Raw genomic sequence first — 21724 nt, forward strand, 5'->3', positions numbered from 1 at the left:
CGGGGGAAACGCAGGGGGAGAGGCGAGGCAACCTCTGACGGTTGGAAATGGCATGCATAATCAACACAAAGACCTGAAGTCCTCGGAGGGGTGACGGCAAACAGCCTTGCGTAAAATACTTATTGTCACTGAGAAAGTGTTTCTCATGTGGAAAGGTGTTTGCATGTTATGGTGGTTGCCTTCCCATCTGGTCCCTGCAATTCTCATTTTCTAGCAAAGGAATAGAATGGAGAGGAAATGAGGTAAGCTTTATTTATTTAGAAAATTTATAATCTGCTTATCAATTTTTTAAAAAATTCTCAAAGGCCCATTAAACAAAAACACAGAAAAAAAATCCAAAGGACAGTAATGATAACATAGCAATAATCTAGCAACGTGGATTAAAACATACCACCAGAGGTGACTAGCAAGCTTAAAAATTACATTGTTTTATTACATATTTAACCTGCCCTTCATTCAAAGGTGCTGTGTACGCCCCCCCCCCCCGATTTTTGTCCTCACAACAGCCCTGTGAGAAGTTAGTGTGAGAGGTAATGACAGGCCCAAGTTCACCCCATACGTTTTGTGGCTGAGGGGAGATTTGAACCTCTAGTCCCTGTTTTGTGGCTCTTTTCAAAGCCAGAGTTTTAATTTACACACCTGAGTGGGCCCAGCTCTTGGGTATGGCAAATCTTGGCGGCTGGAAAATCCCATAAACGCAGGACCACGGAGCTCCCTGGCTCGCGCGTCAGGTCCCCCCAAGCCTTCTGTGGCCTCCCACATCTAAGCTCACACGCTCTGCCCGCTGCCTGCCGCAAGCACCCTTCTGACCGGACAATTTTGTTTTGCTGTTCCCGTCCCTTCCTTTCCAGGCAAGCTTTCTCTGGAAGAGTTCATCAAAGGTGCTAAGAGCGACCCGTCCATCGTGAGGCTGCTGCAGTGCGACCCCAGCAGCGCCTCGCAGTTCTGAGCGCCTCCCTCTCTGCGCAGGAAATGGGCGAGGCCGCCTCCCGCAGCAGCAGCACCACCACCACCGCCTGACGGGGCTCACGGCCTCCCTGCTCCGAGGAGACGGCCGACTTCCCACCATTCCCTGGGGGAAACGGACACGCTCCCCGTCAAACAAGCACTGCCAGTATCTTTATTTCTTCTGACTCTCACAGTTTTTCTGCTCTTCCCTTCCCTCCCCCCCCAACCCAGCACTGTAGTTGTGTGTGAATGCTGCACTGTTTCAGGTTAATGGCGGCGCCGGTGGAAAGAAGCAAAGAAGGACCGGTCCATCCCCTCCCCCCGAGTTGGCGCTGTTTGCTTCCGCAAAACGTCCCTTTCGTCCCGCAGCCGCTTCCGGTGTGGTGCACGTCGCTTGTTCGTAGCACGCGATAACTATGGCTGCCTGTGATCTGTGTGTCTCCGACCACCTGGGCAGAATTTAATATCCAGTGTTCAGTGTGTGAATGCAGCCTCCAGAGGGGGGAGAGAGGCAGTGAGCGGGGACCCCCCAGCACTCTGCCGTGCCCGGCTCCGGTTTCCTCCCCCGTGACTAGAGGACTTAACAGTGCAATCCTATGCAGAGATACTCCAACCTCAGCCTCTTGGTTGCAGTTGGGCTTCCAGTGGAGTCATTTGGCATAGTAAATCATGTAAAACAAGCACAAATATACACAATGCTATAGTTTAGGTGGAGGGCTTTTTTGTTTTTGTTCGTTTAGTGTAGAGTTAATATATTTGGCCCCGCATCCGTGGTGGCTCTGGCGTTAGGGGGGTATTTCACTGCAGATGATCCTGTGAGGGGCTGGGCCAAACTGGCTAGCTGACTGCTGTGGCCAAAGTAAAATGGAACCAAAAAAGGCCACCGGACAGGCCAGGTTTCCTGGGCTGGAATCATCTGTCTGTTTCTGGGGCAGAGCATAATCCAAAGGGGAGGCACGGCTCCAACCTTGGCCAAAGGAAGGAAGGGCTCGAGCATTCGACACTGCAAGTCACCCGCCACTCAGACAGAGCCACAGCCTGCTTTGCTGCAGAGGCCCCTGGCAGAGTTTCTGCCTTTCCTCCCTATACACTCAAGCCCCGGGCAGGAAGGGCTTCTCTGGGTCCCCTTTTCCCTACTGGGCAAACAGCTACCAGGTCACGGCACTTCCTTTGCTTGCAAGCCGATAATGGTCTTAACACTCCCCAAGGGAAGACGCACACGGTCCCCACTGGGCTAGAAAGGGTCTGGCAGGAAGCATGCTGCACTTCAGAGAGGCCAAAGCACTTTGCACCCAGAACCTCTCAGCGGTCCATAACACCCACCCTGAAAGGTAGGCTACTACCATAAACTCTACTAAGACAGAGTGGAGGCTGACAAGTGAGTCACTCAGATGAGGCCACCCAGGGCCGGTTCCAGGTTTTTGGGGCCACTGGGCAGAGAGTTCTCAGGGTCCTCTTCCCCCCACCAGACCCCTTGCTCACACCTTTCTCCCGCCTCACCCATCTGCACGTCTCCCACTTACTTGCGCGGCCTTCCCTTGTCTGCTCACAAGATCTCCCACTGCCCACACTCACCACTGCCTGCAGCCCTTTCCCCAGTGGTGCCAGGCAGTGCTTATGGCAAGGAGCACAGGATGGTGAAGCACTAGCAAGTGAGTGGGCAAAGGACATCGGCCACAGTGGGCCTTGGCAGCTGCCCCATCTCAGGGTATGCTGACTCCGGCTCTGAGGCTGGCATGGTGTAGTGGTTAAGAGCAGTGGAGTCTGATCTGGAGAACTGGGTTTGATTCCCCTCTCCTCCACATGAGTGGCGGAGGCTAATCTGGTGAACTGGATTTGTTTCCCCACTCCTACACACAAAGCCTCAGCCCCACCTACCTCTCAAGGTGTCTGTTGTGGGGAGGGGAAGTTGATTATAAGCCGGTTTGATTCTTCCTTAAGTGGTAGAGAAAGCTGGCACATAAAAGCAAACTCTTCTTCTAAATAGGTTTGGGGATCAGGAGGGATTTGAAACAGAGGGTTCCTAGCTTGATCCACAAACGGGCAGACTTCCCCATCAACATCCCTGCTAAGTTCCTGGGAGGGGGGAGGCAAGCAGCCCCAGTATACTGGCAGCACCGCAGGAGCCATGAGCCTGTGGCTCAGCCAGTGGCCACAACAGTGATGGGCACTGGCTCACCCCTTACCTCGGTCATCACCACTGACTTGAATTGAGGCCCCCTATGGCACTGCCCATGGCTCAGGGCTGCTCACCTTCACTTGGGCTATGGCAATTTCCCAGCCTGCCCCGCAGGCTCCAAGCCCCACACCACAGACAGACTCAACAAGGCACTTTTGGGCTGTGGCGTTGTCTGGAACTGAGCTCCCTTCCCGGCACCTCCTCCAGCAGGCCCCAGATCCCTTGCCTCCCTTGCAAGAGCGCCAAAAAACCAGCCTGTGGGAGCCTCCCCTCCCACGGCAGGTGGCAGAACGACCCCAGAGCACTTGTGTATGCTGTGCGATTCAATAAACACCAAGCCTGCCCTCAGGCAGGGAAACGTCTGCAATAGTTACTTTGCAAGCCATGTGTGTTAGTGATGCTTTGCCAAGTCTGCTGTTACATACGACTGAGGCTTTTAGTTCGGCTTTCAGGGTGCCAGGCTCCCAACGCTTTCTTGGAATAGAAACCAAACCACGAAGAAAGTCGCTGCTTGCGGACGGGGGGGGGGGTTTGCCTTGGACACAGAGGAGGCTGGGCCGGACAGACCGCTCAGAAGCAGAGGCTCTCCACAGAAGGCCGACACTGCCGGGCCTGTTGCCCCAGATTGGTCACACATATGACTGTGCAGCAGTAGGCTGACTCTTGCCTTGAGAAAACTTAAGACCTCGCCCTTCAAGAGCCTGGTATTAGCACAAGGCATGCTGCAGGCAGGCAGAACTAGGAGGCTAATGGCCACCTTGAACACATGAAGCTTATAGCAAATCAGACCATTGGTCCATCTGGGTCAGTATTGTCTACTCTGGCAGCAGCTCTCAGGAACAGGCCTTTCATATCAATTACCACCTGGGTTTGAACCTGGGACCTTCTGCATGCCTAGGAGAGGCTCTTCCACTGAGCCATAGCTCTGTCCCATCTTTTTAGAGTTAGTACTCAGGTCACACAAAGCCTCCTCTTGCAACATGGGGTGTGCTTTGGAGCAGTTCTGTAGCTTGGACTGAAGTACTAACTAGTTGAAGTACTACTAACTAACGGGAGAGCCAGCCTGGTGTAGTGGTTTGGAGCAGTGGACTCTGATCTGGAGAATCAGGTTTGATTCCCCACTCCGCCACACGAGTGCGGGAGGCTCATCTGGTGAACCGGGTTGGTTTCCCCACTCCTACACATGAAGGCAGCTGGGTGACCCTGGGCTAGTCACAGCTCTCTTAGAGCTCTCTCAGCCCCACCTACCTCACAGGATGTCTGTTGTGGGGACGGGAAGGGAAGGTGATTGTAAGCCAGTTTGATTCTTCTGAGGTAGAGAAAGCATATAAAAACCAACTCTTCTAACTACACAGGTTTGTGGTGGGAGGAGGACACACAGATGACTAGAAGTCTTGGGTGGCAAAGAATGTACAGACATCACATCAAATTAGCTAGGGCAGCTCTTTCTAGATGTTGGTTTCTCAAAGGATCCTGCTCAGGGACAGCACTTAAGTGCGTATGCACGTCAACTCCATGCTCATGAGTGGGCAACAACACATGGGGTGATTCCAATGCACGTGATGTCAGTGCTATCTGCAGAGGGCTACAAAGGGGACTGCGCACACCACCATTTTGAAATACTGAAGGCAGCGCGGGGTTCTTTACTATTTCACAAACGAGCGTCACTCCTTATCAGAACAAAAAGTTGGATTTGCTGTTTCCTTTTACATTCCCTATTACAGAAACAAACTCCAGCCACTCCAATTAAAATTGGCACCTTGCAGCTGGTTGATTCAGCTACTGCTCAAAGCTTGCAGATGTGTAATGTGGGACACACACCTCGCACGCACACAGGCCTCCCATGATCACCTGGTGGGAGCTTTTCTACCTCCAAAAGAGTCGACAGCATCCTTGGCCCAGCAGTCTTGGAGAAAGGCACTGCGGCTATTTGATCCACCCATGGGAGTGCGTGTGAGGGAGGAACTGTGGGGCTTGTTTCCTTTTCAGGCCTTCAAAATAAAGGGTGTGGTTTTTTTGTTCTCAGTGCAATGGCCTGCACAGTCATTTCAGATGCTTGCCGAGGACCAAGTCGGGAGCGCCCACATCTGGCCACCGCTGATCCCTTGGTTCTTAAACAGAGTCGCTTGGAACAGATTTCTCAGCACCGGCCTCCGTGTACTTATCATAGCGGGAAAGGGTTCGGGCGTCTGGAAACGTAAGCCTCTAGCCCAGCCTGGCTGGCAGCTGCATCCCAAGCGTAGATCGAGCAGGCCGGGCCATCTTCCCAGGTTCAGGGTGTCGAGAGCAGTTGAGACAGGAGGTGGCACAGAAGAATCTGTCCGGGGCAGTCAGTGTCTGGTCGCTGCCGCTAGAGCCACACGGTCTCCACTCGATCTCGGCTCAGGAGATCCCGGCCCTCGCAGGCTTCTTGGCTCTCGGTTGTGACAAACCGCAACGTGACCTTGAAAGCAGAAGGGTTGCACTGAGCATGGGGAACTCACCTCAAGGCCATATGCACTGTGGTGCATGTTAGGAAGCCTGGGGGGGTGGAGAACAGAGCCTACATGGAGGCAGTGAACAATACCCCACCACCACCTGCTCACAAGCCATCCTGGCCAACTCCATCTTTCATCAGGACGGGAGGACAAGTATCCTCTGTAGACCAGGGGCCTGCCGACACCTTTCCTGGCCCCCACCACACTGTGCCCGAATTCCAAAGGTGCTCCCAGGCTCAAAAAGGTCGGGGGGGGGGCCCTCTGCTCTAGACAGTGGAGGAGCTGACTGTTGGCACTGCGGCTGCATTTTTAGCCGAAACTGGCTCCCTGAGTAGCTTCCAGTAATACAAATATACAATTATGCAATACCTACAAACCTCATTAGAGTATTATTGAAAGGGGCCGGGGAGGAGGGTGTCTCACTGAGCAACACGTCTGAGCAAATCCTCAGTAGGAGACTGAACAGGGCCCGCTGGCAATTGCCCATTTTCATAACACAAGGGCCATGACAAAGCTACAGGGGGGTCTTCCCGGAGCTTGCACAGCGCTGGAGTACAGTCCCTCTTCCTCTTGGCCCTCTTCCCAGGCAGTGCCCAGAGGAAGCTCACCCTCAAACAGAAAGCCAGTTGCTAGAAGCTATCTGAGCTGTTGCTCGACTACTAGGGAGTAGGGTTGCCAACCTCCAGGTACTGACAACAAGCAAAAACACCTATGCTGTACTCAGTAGATGCACCAAAAATAACAGCACTCAGGCTCACATAAGTAACTCAAACGCTATTTATACACTATTAAACAAAGTGATAAACATCAACAACCTTTGAACTGGGGAAGTGAACAAAGAACTGTGGAATGAGAAATTGCTACCTGTTGGGGTCTCTATCTGCTGGCCTGTCTAGGGTTGCCAACCTCCAGGTACTAGCTGGAGATCTCCCACTATTACAACTGATCTCCAGCCAATGGAGATCAGTTCCCCTGGAGAAAATGGCCGCTTTTGCAATTGGACTCCATGGCATTGAAGTCCCTCCCCCCCTACACCATGCCCTTCTCAGGCTCCGCCCGTAAAACCTCCAGGTTTTTCTCAACCCAGAGCTGGCAACCCTACTGGGGAAGGGTATACTACCCCAGTCTATTGGGGAGGATGACCCCACCAACCCTTCATTCCCCCCAGGATAAGCATGCAAGGTTGGGTTGCCAAAGTCTGGGTTTGGAAATTCCCAGAGACTTGGGGGAGGTGCCTTGGGAGGGTGGGGTATAATGCCCACCCTCCAAAGCAGCCATTTTCTCCAGGGGAACCAACTGCTGTAGTCTGGAGATCAGTTACAAATCTAAGAGATCTCCAGGCTTCATCTGGAGGTTGTCAATCCGAACACAAGGCCGAAGAGCAGCCAGCACCTTTCCGGCCTGCAATCAGTGACCTCACAACGCCATTAAGGGTCGGCATGTTTGGAGAAGCCATTGGTTGGCCGTTTCTGTTGTAATTTGCAAATTAGGTGAGACCAGAATTAATGAGATGCTAATTACAAATCAGTTGCTAATTGCTAATTATTTTGAAATTAGGCCAGATTATTCAGAAGTGTTTCAAAGGTCTCAGAGGGCATGAAACTAAATGGGAATATTGGATGATAAATCCATAACGTTTGATTCAGGGTTTTCAAGGTCAGTCTTTCCAACGGCATGGGGCATGCCATCTTCCGGGGAATCGCTTTGGGCCTGCAGGTCTGAGTCACTACCAAACTTTGTTCCTGTGGGTGCACTCTGGAGGACAGAAGAAGGAAACTGTACAGGAAAACCTCTGTGGGCTGGGAGGGCATTGGAAGACCTTCTTCCGGGGGGCACCGGCATCAAGGAACGCAGCAGGACGGGGTGGGGAAGAGTCTTACGTGTTTCTTGCGAGTCCTCCTGCGGCAGGGCTTCAGGTTCAGGAGCTGGAGCAGGATCAGGAAGCACCGGATGCTGAAGATGATCTCTACGGACTCCAGGATGAACGAAAGACCCCAAAGACACAGCGTGGAACTCTGCAGGGAGGCAGAAGGGGAGGAGGCCGAATCACTCCTGAGCAAAGCTCCTAGTCTAGCTGGTTTGGAACCAGAGAACCATTGTGGCGGATCATCCTGTCCACTGTCCCCTCTCTAACCAAACCGAAAACACGGCCTTTTGCCCGCCATGCTCCATCCCATAGATATCCCAGGCCACACACATGAACACACATGAAGCTGCCTTCTACTGAATCAGACCCTTGGTCCATCGAAGTCAGTATTGTCTACTCAGACCGGCAGCGGTTCTCCCGGGTCTCAGGCAGGGGTCTTTCACATCACCTACTTGCCTAGTCCCTTTAGCTGGAGATTCCAGGGATTGAACCTGGGACCTTTTGCATGCCAAGCAGATGTTCTACCACTGAGCCACAGCCCCTCCCCTGAAGGCGTCACCTTATTTGAGGCACTGGCCAATCTCAATCTCATGGCACTAAAATTCCAGAACTCCTTCCCCCGAGAGACTTGTCTGTCCCCCTCTTCCACCAGTGGGCAAAAACTTTTTCGTTGCACTGGCCTTTCCTCAGCATTTCCTCCGTCCTGCCCAATGTTATAATTGTGGTTTTTAATGTTTTCGTATGTATTTTAGCTCTGGTGGGATTTTTTTCCGTGTTGGGTCTAATGATTTTAAAATATGATTCTATTACGTATGTTTCAATTTGTTAGCCATCTTGGTGGCCCATATGAGGGCAGTAAGGAGGGGTATAAATTTTGTAAAATAAAAAATAAATATCTGGCATCATTGGCACCCTGTTTTAACTGTGCCCCCAAGAAATTCCTGCAAAATGGAGAGGTTCCTTGGCAGATAAATCAGCATTAAAAGGGTTCCTGGAAGTAAGAAGTTTCGAAACCTAGCCCCCAGACTGTGAAACAATAACCAGAGATCTCTTATACTGGAAACCCTATCAACCCTTGGAATGAGAAAAGGAAGGTGATTTCACAGCCACCTTAGGGAGTTTGTTCTATTGCTTAGAATAACAGAATCATGGAGTTGGAAGGGGTCATACAGGCCATCTAGTCCAACCCCCTGCTTAATGCAGAATCAGCCTAGAGTATCCCTGACAAGTGCTTGTCCAGCCTCTGCTTAAAGACTGTCAGTGAGGGGGAGCTCACCACCTCCCTAGGTAGCCGATTCCACTCTTAGTGTAAAAAAAATGTTTCCTAATATCCAGCCGGTACCTTTCCGCCCGCAATTTAAACCCATTATTGCGAGTCCTGTCCTCTGCTGCCAACAGCTCCCTGCCCTCCTCTAAGTGACAGCCCTTCAAATAATTAAAGAAAGCAATCTTGAGCTTCCTGCAAGTTTTCTTGTAGTAGGAATCTTGCACACACACACGCACAGCACTTACGTAGACCCGGGTGGGGTCAAAGGGACACTCATGCACAATCTGGATGAAGTCCACGTCGGCGAAGGTGCACAAGGCCAGCAGGGCACGCCCATTGTTGACGAAAGTGAGGACGATGGAGACGGCGAGCCCCACCGCGCAGAACAAGGAGAGGAAGGAGCTGCTGATGCTGAGGGAGAAGACTACCCATCTCTGCAAGGGAGAGAACGTTTGGTCTGCCATTCAGAACAAAAATGAGCCTACAGTGGGGGGGGGGGGCAAATACGGAGTCAATTGTCCAACTCCATGCACCAAAAGACAATGGACAGGGGAAGGATACTCTGCAGAAGGATGGGAAAATCTGTAAACTGGGAGATCCCAAAGCTATTCCTTGGATTTCCAAGGGTTCCCTGACATTTACAAAAAGGTCTATTTCTGCTCTGCAGCAGCTGCAGAGGACCTGGGAGAGGGGGCAGGGAGAAAGCGATAGACCCCTCTCTGCCCATTTCCTCTCTGCAAGAGGTTTTAAAAAACACAGGACAGCATTCATATGTGACGTCCCAGCTGCATGGGCTTTTGGGGAAAGACCACAATCAGAGTTTTGAGGACAGGAAGGCAGGCATTTTTGCAGGTCCCATGCTCATTAGCACCATGTTCCTTGCCTCAGTCCCCTCACAACTCCACCACCATCTCTCCCACACACATAACATCAGAGAGCTTTTTTAAAAAATCTAATCACTGATTTTAAGCTATAATAGAAGATCAGATACTAAATGTAACTGACATATAACTGTAGCTTACAACGAGCAATCGACCTATTGCTATCGTTTGTCACCCAAAGGTTAAGATTACTGACCCATGGGGTGACGTAACATCCCGACATTAACTAGGCAGACTATGTTTACGGGGTGGTTTGCCATTGTCGTCCCCAGTCATCTACACTTTATCCCCAGCAAGCTGGGTACTCATTTTACTGACCTCGGAAGGATGGAAGGCTGAGTCAACCTTGAGCTGGCTACCTGAAACCAACTTCCATCGGGATCAAACTCAGGTCATGAAGTTTGTTGCCTACAGTCTTTAAAAACACCTGGCCACCTTACCCAGGCTTTTAACTAAGGGGTGGGGCTTTCTTTTTTACTTTCTCTTTCTCTCTCTCCCTCTTTTTCTGCTGTTTTATCATCTGCTTCTAGCCTGAAGTCTGTTTCATGGATATTTTTAGGCTGTTCAGTGGTTGCTCCATGCTATGCCCTCTGCATCAGCTAGGAACATAGGGCTGAGAATGAATTGAAAAATAAATTAAATAAACAAATATGGATCACTTCTGTCGTTTTTAATGGTTTTATGGCATTGCTTGACTTGCAAGTTGCTTCAAGCAAGTCTCTGGAGATTTGGCATGTAAATAAAAACATTTTAGTGGCATGGGGGAAGAGCATAGCAGCTGTAGGGGGGAAAGAAAGTGCAGCAAAAACTACTGTATGCACACTCTGCATTGACAGCGGCAATGGAAGAAAAGCAAAAAACAAACCAACCATCCATTGCCATGTGGATGCAGCCATAAAGAGCAAATAACCCATGAGTGCACATTCTGCAGTAAAAGGTACTGCAATCTTGAATGAAACCTATCAAAAATTGTTTGCAGGTGTATATTGACTCGGTGACGGCCCCAAAATGCACACTTCCTATCGAATCTTGGAACATTATTCTATAAGTTATATAAGGGTCACAACAAGGAAACCACCTGCTGATGGGCTCTTTGAATTTCTTGGGCTGTGGCCACTGGGATATTTTACAGCCTCTGGAACGGGCAATTGGACTCTATGGCATCGAAGTCCCTCCCCTCTCCAAACCCCACCTCCTCAGGCTCCACCCCAAAAACCTGCCGGTAGCAAAGAGGGACCTGGCAAGCCTAGTGTAGAGTGAAAAGACAAAGGGGTTTTCCTGCTGTCAGGCTCAAAATCAAATTGCCAAAAGTTGAAGAAGGGCTTCAACAAACAGCTCACTGAGAATCTGGAATGGCCTTTCCATTCAGAAAAAAAATTCTGCTCTTGCTGATGAGATTTCTTCCCCAAGAAGCAACAGGAGTGAAGATCCTTACCAGCGATTTCCGGGATACATATCTGGAGAGCACAATGGCTGCTATTCCACAAGAGATTGTCTGTGAAGGGAATACAGGTGTTGAAAAAGAAAGAAAAAGGACCGGATTGTGAGCCAAGGGCAAGCAGATTATTGCATTCAGAATGTATCGTATGCCTTCAAGTTTGCATAAATTAACTTTGCACACATTTTTTTCTGATCCAATATTATTATTATTTTTAAGAGTTTGGAATCCAGCCTGATTAAGAGTTCTGGTGAGCTCAAACGCCTGCACAATATTTTGGGTCAATTTGGCTGGTCCTTATAAAAGGTATAACGTGGATGTGTTCTTGTTTTTGGATTTTGAATGGACCAATATGGCTGTTGCCCTGATCTGGATGGCCCAGGCTAGCCTGATCTTGTCAGTTTTCGGATGCTCAGCAGGGCTGGCCCTGGTTAGTATTTGGATGGGAGACCACAAAGGAAGTCTAGGGTCACTAGGAAGAGGCAGGCAATGGCAAGCCACCTCTGTAAGTCTCTTGCCTTGAGAACACTCCGGGGTCACCATAAGTGGTCTGTGACTTGATGGCACTTTACATAAACAATATGGCTTTTTACAACTTTCCCCACTTCAAGTACTTGGGCCTGATTTAAATGTGAGGCACAAGCACTTTGTCCTTGTGCAGAGTTTGGCTTAAACAAGGCTGCTACCCACACAAAGCAGCTTTCTTAGCATGCTCAGGCTATGGACCTCTGGCGCTCTAACTAAGCAATCATAGCAGCTCAGGTTGTGTAAGTGCAAAGGCTTGTGGGAAAGCACTTTTGCCTTACCAGCATCACCACAACATCTGGCCTCAGCGAGATGGAGATATGGAGACCATGAACGGGGTTTTTTTGGGAAGTGTTTTATTTTTCAAAGGGATATTACAAGACATACAGACATATAAACATACACATCAATTTCTTACATTATAATGGAACTTACTTTATAATGTTACTCTATAATGTTACTCTAACATTACTGTATAATGGTGGTGGAGTTTGATCTGGAGAATCGGGTTTGACTCCCCACTCCTCCACATGAAGCCAGCTGGGTGACCTTGGGCTAGTCACAGCTCTCTCAGCCCCACCTACCTCACAGGGTGTCTGTTGTGGGGAGGGGAAGGGAAGGTGATTGTAAGCCAGTTTGATTCTCCCTTAAGTGGTAGAGAAAGTCGGTATATAAAAAACAACTCTTCTTCTATTGTATTATGCCTTATTTGAATGTTAAAACTGCATATTTAATGATGTATTTCTTACTTAAATTTTAACATTCTATTGTTTTTATCAGCTAACAACTATATACTCAAGAAATACTTTCTATTTTTCTTAAAAATCAGAGGTTGATCTATTATTCAATAAAGACATTAATTTATCCATAGTTGCATATTTGCTACTTTATTTGTTCATTCAGACACATCTGGGTAATTGCTGCTTTCCTCTTTCTTGCATACTCCACTCTTGCCACTGTCACCTTCTGTTTAACTAATTCATTATATATTTTTGGCATATTGTCTGGCAAGGGACCGCAAACTGTTGAGATACTGGGAGCTACTGGGGAGGGACCAGTCATTACTGAACACACGCAAGATCTCCCAGAAGGTGTACATTTGTTCCTGCCCCACAGGGACTGCAGGATAGATTTTGTCTCCCTCTAACAATGTCCCCAACACCATGCTTTATGTCCCCCCCAAAAGTGCACACCTAGGTGCGAAAGTGAAAGGGGCGGTCTTAGTCAATGGGTGACAGGGGCAGCTGCCCTGGGCCCTATGCTGGGAGGTGCCCCAAACATCCAGAACACCTGTCCCAAAGGAATGGGGGAAAGAAGAAGAGCAGGCTCCTACTGCCATTCGCGCCCACCCCATCTGGAGCTCGGGCAGCTGGCTTCCAGTGGCATCTCCGTGCCCACCTCGCAAGGGGAGAGAACCACCACTTGTTTGGCCCTGGTGGGGTAGGGAACAACAGGATGCAGTGATCCTGGGGCCTCAGTGTGGTGTGGTGGCTTAGAGTTGTTGTTTGGAGCGGTGAACTCTGATCTGGAGAACAGGGCTTGATTCCCCACTCCTCCACATGAGCGGTGGAGGCTAATCTGGTGAACTGGATTTGTTTCCCCACTCCTGCACATGAAGCCAGCTGGGTGGCTTTGTGTCAGCTAAGGCTTTCTGGCTTTCTGCCTCTGATCCCCCCCTCCCCGGCATCTACACCTCAATGGAGACCTGCCCGGCTAATCGTTAGTGTGTTACCAGGCCCCGCGGAACAATGCCTGGGAGCTCTGGAAATCACCTAGCTATTTCATGCTTTAGTTTCATGTATGGGTTTTTCAATGAGTGGTTACCGGCAGTTACCTTCCGTATTGTTTCCTTGTATCTGAGCCATCAAGACAACTCTGCCGCATCTCGTCCTTTTGTATTATGCCCTGAACCTAATCAATCCTATTGTATGTACCCTATAAATGTACCGGTGTTTCCCCATGTCTGTATTCTAGCCTTATGTTTCTATGGACTTACTGAACTCGCTGGCTTTCTTAATAAAACTTTTAAACTCGCAACTACGTCTGGAGTGAAGTTCCTTATGAAAGAAACGCAATGAAGTACTGCAGTCTGACACCTTGGGCCAGTCACGCTCTCTCAGCCCCACCTACCTCACAGGGTGTCTGTTGTGGGGAGGGTAAGGGAAGGTGATTGTAAGCCGGTTTGATTCTTCCTTAAGTGGTGGAGAAAGTCGGCATATAAAAACCAACTCTTCTTCTTCATCATCTTGGACTTTTGCCCGAGGCCCCAGAATCCCTAAGTACACCCTTGTGAAGGGCTCCGCAAGATGCATTACTAGGGTAGGGGCTCCTGATGTGTCCGGTTAACCTTATCCTAGGTTGCGACTGGTTTACTTAATAGGAGCTAAACGTGATCCTATATATCCATCTATTGCCAGGGTTCTGTTCATGGCTTGGCACTGCAGGGTGACTGAGCTTAAGCCCTGACTTCGATACCCACGGGCCCTTCCACCATGCTCCTTCTTAGAATCATAGCGTTGGAAGGGACCACCGGGGTCATCTAGTCCAACCCCCTGCACAATGCAGGAATTTCACAACTACCTCCCCCCCACACCCCCATGACCCCTACTCCATGCCCAGAAGATGGCCAAGATGCCCTCCCTCCAAAGGTCATAGAATCAGCATTGCTGACAGATGGCCATCTAGCCTCTGCTTAAAAACCTCTAGGGAAGGAGAGCTCATCACCTCCCGAGGAAACCTGTCCCACTGAGGAACCGCCTCTAACTGTTAGAAAATTCTTCCTAATGTCTAGACGGAAACTCTTTTGATTTAACTTCTTCCTGCATTCAAATCGAAAAAGTACCCATGCCAAAAAAAAAAGTTGTTTACCAACATGGCTGAGGTCACTGAAATAACGTTGGAGATGGCATACTGCAGCGAAATGGCATCCTGAGGGTTGGCGATGTGGCGTAGCACCGTTCCGTGAACCAGGGCACTGGCAATGAAGTTCAGGTGGCCAATGACTATCAGGATGAGTCCCGTTTTCATCAAGAGTTTCTGAGTGCTGCTGGGGTCCAGATGATCTGGAGAAGATAAAGAAATTGTTTCAGGATTGCATGCAGTTCACAAGCCAACCCCCACTGCCACCTCCGGACCTGGGGCAGGTAACATTTTGAAATAGTTAATACTGCAAAACAAAATGCTGCTGTGAGAATATTAAAGTGAACACATCAAATACACTTGAGAGGCTCAGATCTTCCAAGGTGGTCATGCTGGGAGCCAGCAGGCTCAGAAACCTTTCTGATCAGCTACCACAGCACACTGACTGGGTTGTCAGAATTCTTTTTGCGTGCATCCTATTCCCATGGATTCATATCCTCCTTCCTATGCACATGCTGGGAGACAGGAGAACCCTAAATATTACATCAGTTGGTCTACAGCACATTCAGAAGGGACCTGGTTGAGTTCCTAGCATTCCCCAATTAAAGGATCTCCAGTAGTGGCGGAAAAAAACTCACCCTGCCTCAGAACTTGGAACATGGCTGCCGGTCAAAGATTTTTTTTATGTCTTCAAGTCACACCCGACTTACGGCAACTCCGTAGGGTTTTCAAGGCAAGAGATGTTCAGGGTTGGTTTGCCATTGACTGCCTCTGCATGGCAACCCTGAACTTCCTTAGTAGTCTCCCATCCAAATACTAACCAGAGCTAATCTTGCTTGGCTTCTAAGATCTGACGAGATCGGGTGGAGTAGTCTGGGCTGGGTTGATTAATGATTATGGGGCACCCAGGCTTGTCTCGGAACCTAAGCAGGGTCGGCCCTGGTTAGTACTTGGATGGGAGACCACCAAGGAAGTCCAGGGTGGCTAGTCAGAGGCAGGCACTGGCAAGCCACCTCTGTTAGTTTTTTGCCTTGAAAATCCTACATACAACTTGATGGCACTTTCTACCAACAACAACAAGTGGGGTCCGTTATGTTTGCAGAGAGACAGGTGAAAAATTAAATGTTAAAAAGATGTACATTGCTAAAATAAAAAGTAAAATAACAACCTTGAAACACACATGAAGGTACCTTATACTGAATCAGACCTTGGTCCATCAAAGTCAGCGTTGTCTATTCAGACCGGCAACCTGTGCCTAGCAATTGGTGTTCGGGGGTATACTGCCTCTGAACATGGAGGTTCTCTTCTGTTATTGCAGCTGTTAGCTCCCAGAAAGATATTTACCAGCAGTCTTGGAGAGGCAATACTAGACTAGTAAATAAAACCCTTTTTGCCTTCATAAATCTCCCTAATCCCAGCGTAAAGCCTTCTTCAGCCTGGTTCAAACATAACGCTGATAAGGCCAAAACTCCTCTTTTGGGACCTGACGCTGAGCACCTCATATAAACTGTTCCTTGATGCACATGCCAGGAAGCTGCTTTGGAGAAGGAGCTGCCCCATTTCCAGGAGATGCAATGCAAGGGCAAAACCTCATGGCTGAGTGCTTTCGCCTTGCCAGCATCACACTTCAAGCTTGAGACAGACATTCAGGTGAATAGGCTCTCCTATGAAGAGGGGCTTTGGCTCAGTGGTAGAGCATCTGCTTGGCATGCAGAAGTTCCAAGGTTCAAAGCCCGGCATCTCCAGTTAAAGGGACTAGGAAGGTAGGTGACGTGAAAGACCTCTGCCTGAGACCCTGGAGAGCTGCTGCCGGTCTGAGCAGACGATACTGACTTTGATGGACCAAGGGTCTGATTCAGTATAAGGCAGCTTCATGTGTATGTTAAAACCTCCCTGCAAACAGAAAACCAGCACAGGCAGCAAAGGGGAGGGGTAAAAGCTGTCTCTCTGTCGAGCTAGCTTCCTAATCGCAGGGAGTTCTTTGTGCAAAGGAGCATGCCAAGCTGGACTCCGTCACCGGCAGACTGCAGTGGAGCACTCTGTTCTTCCACTGCCTTCCCTGGGACACGTGAGCCAGACCTCGGCCATGCTTTTGCCAATGATCAGTGTGATGAATTGTAGCAATGGAGTCCATAAATTAATTATGTGAGGTGTGATACAGTTGTGGAAAACCCAACTGGGTACGTGGTGGGGTGGGGAAGAATCCTTAGCTGCTTTTTCCTGACAATATCTTCCAATGAAGCAACCAGCCTGTCAGCATCATTGGCAGGATACGGCCTTTCCACAGATCTGGGCAGAAAGTTTCAGAGCAAACTTAATACGGTGGTTCTTGTAGGTTATCCGGGCTGTGTAACCATGGTCTTGGAATTTTCTTTCCTGACGTTTCGCCAGCAGCTGTGGCAGGCATCTCAGCCACAGCTGCTGGCGAAACGTCAGGAAAGAAAATTCCAAGACCACGGTTACACAGCCCGGATAATCTACAAGAACCAATGAACTCTGACCGTGAAAGCCTTCGACAGTATTTTAATACGGTGGGTTTATAGGGTTCCTTGGAACATGTTGACTCAAGAGCTATAAGGAAGTCCTCTACAATCCAAAATATCCTTTAAAACAAGCTTGTTTCTTTAAAGATTAACCACCTGTTAAACAGCAAAAGACCAGGTGGGGTCATCTTCCTGTAAGTACATCCCAAAGTCTGCAGGTCATCAGGGACAAAAAGGCACATGCACTTCAGGCTCTTTTTGCTGCCAGGTTGGCATGTGGAGGGAGAGGTGCTTCTCAAAAACCTGTGCCAGCAAGGAAGTATATGGTAGCTTTGTGGGCAGGATATTGCCCTGGCAGCTCCGGTTCTTCCTACACTTCCTGTCATCATCCCCCACCCCACTATGAAAATTTAGATTGTATGTAGTTTGCAGGCAGGATCTTTTATTTGTTGGGTTCCCCCCCACCCCTTTGTTCTGCTCATCTGTGAAGCATCTTTGCATTGCTAGCATGGTGCATATAAATATTTTTCAGAACAACTACTACAACATTCCTCCAGTTTCTATGCCTGCTGATTCCTTGAGCAGAAGGAGAAACTGGCTGGTTGTTGTGCCACTGACTTGCTAGACAGCCTTTCTCCAACACTGGGTCTGCCCTTCATGCATTACAGCATACTTTTCCCATCTCTGTGTTAAATCAATACCCACTGCCATGATTTAAAGTCCCTCCTCTGCCTCCTCTTACTCCTCCCTCTCCAATCCATGTGAAAGGTGAAGCAGGTTAACTGAACACTCAACACTTTCTTTTTCCAGTTTATGAGTGAACGTACCTCTGTTTGTGCAAATAGTAGAGGTGAGAGGATTATTACATATCAGTAAAATCTATGGACTCTCACCCCAGGTTGTGTTCTTGTTTGCACGCATGAACACTGCCTCAGTAATGCAGAATTCTTAGACCAGATGTCAGAATCCAGACGGGTCATGTATTGTTCATACATCACGTACTCGCTTCATTTACTGATAGATTAAGGAGCATCCTGGTGCGTGCCCACAAACTGAACTGGTGCCATTATGTTATCAGGTATGGCGATCCTGCGAATCTGGCAAATAAAGGGCCAACGTTTTCAGTACTTTTAAAGCCTTCAAACCAATGTGCAGTGCCTAGTTTCTAAAATGAGAGGTGCTGGGGTCCAACCCACTTGAAAGACTCACTTTGGGACCTGTAAGCTCTCCCCCCGCTTCCCATCCTAGAAGAGTGGGGCTGGAGAGTTGCAATGACTGTGCTATGGGAAAGACACTCTGCATGTGCTCAACGGTGTCACCTTCTGTTAGTCCTTGAGGGTGCTAGTGCAGGTACTAGCGACTGTCCCTTAGCGGAAGCCCAGCAGAATGACCTTTGCTACCCTTTGATGGGATTACCCCATCGCCACAAGCAAGGTACTACCAGCCTGCTAACAAAGCTGTGGTCAGGCGTGCCCCAGAGTTAAAAGGGGATTAGGCCGACTCATGGAGGAGCAATCCATCAACGGCCACTAGCCAGGTTTGTGAAAGGCAACCTCCATGCTCAGAGGCAGTAAACCTCTGAATTCCAGCACCAGAAGGCAGCGTCAGGAGAAGGCCTTGGCCTCCCTGCCCGGTTTGTCAGCCCTCCAGGGCAATGGTGCGAAACAGGTTGCTGGACTGGACAGGCCACTGGCGTAATCCATAGGGTCGCCAGGTCCCTCTTTGCCACCAGCGGGAGGTTTTTGGAGCGGAGCCTGAGGAGGGCAGGGTTTGGAGAGGGGAGGGACTTCAATGCCATAGAGTCCAATGGCCAAAGCAGCCATTTTCTCCAGGTGAACCGACCTCTGTCGGCTGGAGATCAGTTGTAATAGCAGGAGATCTCCAGCTAATACCTGGAGGTTGGCAACACTAGTAATCCAGCAAGGCACCCCTTCCTCCTTTACATTCTTATCCCTTATCCAGGTAGGGTTGCCAGCTCTGGGGTGGGAAATACCTGGAGATTTTGGGGGGGCGGAGCCTGAGGAGGGCAGGGTTTGGGGAGGGACTTCAACGCCATAGAGTCCAATGGCCAAAGCGGCCATTTTCTTAGGTGAACTAATCTCTAGCGGCTGGAGATCAGTTGTAACAGCAGATCCCCTGCCACCACCTGGAGCTTGGCAACCCTCTATCCAGGGCTACACGAAGACTCTCCGATTGCACAGGACTGCTCCAGCATCTTCTTCCAGATCAACATCTCCCCGGGGAGGGCTTCTTGCGTCACACACTGCGACCCCCATGGGGGACCCCCACTCACCCAGCCGACACATCTTGGCAGTTGGGGATCAGGCCATTGAGTCCGCGTCCGTGCAAGCTGCTGGAGCGGGCAGCCTGGGCGCTCCCCGGGTTCGCGCTTCCCCCAGGCAGCGCCTGTTTCCCAGCTGCAGCCTTCCGCCTCCTCCCGCAGGCACCCTGCAATTTGAAATCGGCTCTTCCTGTTTGACCAGCTCCAGAACAAAAGGCCAAACTCCACCTTCTCCTTCCCCCAGGAAACGTACCCAACCCCACCCACTCCTGAGCTCTTTGCTCCAGTCTCGCCTTATTTGCTAGCCAGGTGTGCCAGCTCAACCTCACTCGCCGGGAGCCGACGGCCCCTTTGGGTCTACATTTCTCAGCCAGCCGGTGCATTCTTTTACCTCCAGCAGTTCAGACATGTATTCCTTTTGTCCTAAGGCAGAAAAGCACAGATTATGATATTTATGTGCATTTCAAAAAGTCACTGAAAAACATAAGAAGGTGTCATCCCCTGAGCAGTAACGTGAATTATCTTTACATGCACCAAGCATTTGATGATTTTCTGACGCAGAACAGAAGAAGAAGAGTTGGTTTTTATACGCCAACTTTCTCTACCACTTAAGGGAGAATCAAACCGTCTTACAATCTCCTTCCCTTCCCCTCCCCACAACAGACACCCTGTGAAGTGGGTGGGGCTGAGAGAGCTCCAAGAGAGCTGTGACTAGCCCAAGGTCACCCAGCTGGCTTCGTGTGTAGGCGTGGGGAAACAAATCCAGTTCACCAGATTAGTCTCTGCCGCTCATGTGGAGGAGTGGGGAATCGAACCCGGTTCTCCAGTTCAGAATGCACTGCTCCAAATCACTGTTCTTAACCACTACACCACGCTGGCATATGCGAACACAATGTCCAATAGGAAACTGCCCATAAGGGTTCTCTGTTTTACCCAGGCCAATTATGCATGGCTGTTTCCTCGTGGTCACCCTGCTGACTACTTTGGGGCTTGGCCTTGATTATGCACACATTTTTCGAACGTCAGAGGTCGCCTCACACTCCTGGTGTGTTTCATGTTTCCGCGCATTTTGCCTGGGTTTTCTGGATGCTGGCTAAACACAAATGCAAGCAAAATGCGCAGAAACGGGAGGGGATAGCAAGGTGACCTCTGACGGTCGGAAAATGCATGCATAATCAAGGCCAAGCTCCAAAGTAGTCTGCGTGGTTACCACGAGGAAACAGCCGTGCATCAATGGCCCCAGTTTGGCCAGAGCTCATCATAGTTTGGGAGTTGGCAGGGTCAGCCAACAGTGAGTGCTTGGATGGGAGACTGCCATGGAAGAGGTTGCTGCATAGATAGGGTTGCCAGCTCTGGGTTGGGAAATTCCTGGAGATTTTGGGGGTGGAGACTGAAGAGGGCGGGGTTTAGAGAGGGGAGGGACTTCGATGCCGTAGAGTCCCATGGCCAAAGAGGCCATTTTCTCCAGGGGAACTGATCTCTGTTGCCTGGAGACCAGTTGTAATAGCAGGAGATCTCCAGCCACCACCTGGAGGTTGGCAACCCTATGCATAGAGGAGGCAATGGCAAACCGCCTCTGCTTGCCTCTTGCCTGGAATGCCACGTGGAAGGGGTCGCCGTAGCTCAGTTATGACTTGATAGCCAGTTCTTCTTTTTTACACACTGATCAAGCAAAATGTTCTAATATGCCCAAAGGGCAGCGCCATGCAAGAAATGCTGCTCATCATTTAAGAATGGGAGGAAAACTTTAAAAAGGAAGGATTTTGGAATGTATGCCCGTAAAATATGCATTGTGATTAGCAAAAGCCGTAGGTCAAGTCAGCAGAACAGCCTGCCGGAGAGATAAACAAGACACTTCTACAGGGCCCAGCTGATAGCATCTCCCATTAAAACACTTGGGAAAGCTGAAGTGTACAGAGTTTCATACTCCCCATTTTCCCACCTGGATTGAAGTTCCAGGGTAGAATCACATGGTTGGTGTATTTGTGAGAAGAAGCTGCTGGCAATTTTCTTTTTATAATATATGTTCACCAATGGGCCCACTTGAACATGCGCAAAGACAGGCCATTGACAGTCTTAAGGAAGCATCAGCTACCCCAAAAAAGTCTGCCTGCAGCCCCCAAGGCTTCTCTTTGGCCATTTATACTTGGTAATTAGAAGCGCGTTCCAGGCTAAAGTGCCCCGCGTATTTTTTTTTTTTAGTTTTTCACACTGAACCCTCATTCAGGAAGTGATTGCGAAGCCGGCACCTACCTGCTTCGCATTTTTTAAGAGCCCCTTTAACGCAACCTTTTGTGTTTGCTCCTGCCTCGAAGAATCCCCTCAAGGAAGCATGCAAAATCACAGCCGCTCGTTTGCTATGCAAACGGCGGTTGCTAATGGCTATGCAAACGAAGGAGCAGGCAAGTGGGGGTGGAATTTCTCCTTTTGCGTAGGGACTGTTAGGCATTTTAAAGGTCGCATTTAAAAAAAGAGCTTTAAGCGAGCATCAAAATTGACCCAGCATAAATGGCCTTTGC

General features: G+C 49.6%; 2 protein-coding genes across 2 annotated transcripts in view; one reads left to right on the top strand and one right to left on the bottom strand.

Moving 5' to 3' along the window:
• Positions 1-976, top strand: part of HPCA (hippocalcin) — a 35217-nt gene extending 34241 nt beyond the window's left edge. Inside the window, exon 4 of the mRNA XM_056846166.1 lies at positions 852-976. Within this exon, the coding sequence (XP_056702144.1) occupies positions 852-949 (98 nt within the window). The 3' untranslated portion in view covers positions 950-976. The remainder of the gene's footprint in view (positions 1-851) is intronic.
• Positions 977-5477: 4501 nt separating this feature from the next.
• On the bottom strand, positions 5478-19279 carry TMEM54 (transmembrane protein 54). Its single transcript, XM_056847255.1, has 6 exons — positions 19218-19279; positions 14451-14644; positions 11055-11114; positions 8984-9172; positions 7485-7619; positions 5478-5570 (listed from the first exon to the last, which is right to left on the bottom strand). Exons 1-6 carry the CDS (start codon positions 19228-19230, stop codon positions 5478-5480), a joined length of 684 nt encoding a protein of 227 aa, XP_056703233.1. The 5' UTR covers positions 19231-19279.
• Positions 19280-21724: the final 2445 nt, after the last annotated feature.

Source organism: Euleptes europaea, chromosome 3 (assembly GCF_029931775.1).
Source record: "Euleptes europaea isolate rEulEur1 chromosome 3, rEulEur1.hap1, whole genome shotgun sequence".
NCBI classification, from domain to species: domain Eukaryota; kingdom Metazoa; phylum Chordata; class Lepidosauria; order Squamata; family Sphaerodactylidae; genus Euleptes; species Euleptes europaea.

Coding starts and splice junctions, on each gene's coding strand:
- TMEM54 (XM_056847255.1), bottom strand. Junction 9,173..11,054: donor ATGTATCCCGGAAATCGCTG/GTAAGGATCTTC, acceptor TCTCCCTTGCAG/AGATGGGTAGTCTTCTCCCT. Junction 5,571..7,484: donor GGAGGACTCGCAAGAAACAC/GTAAGACTCTTC, acceptor TCTGCTTTCAAG/GTCACGTTGCGGTTTGTCAC.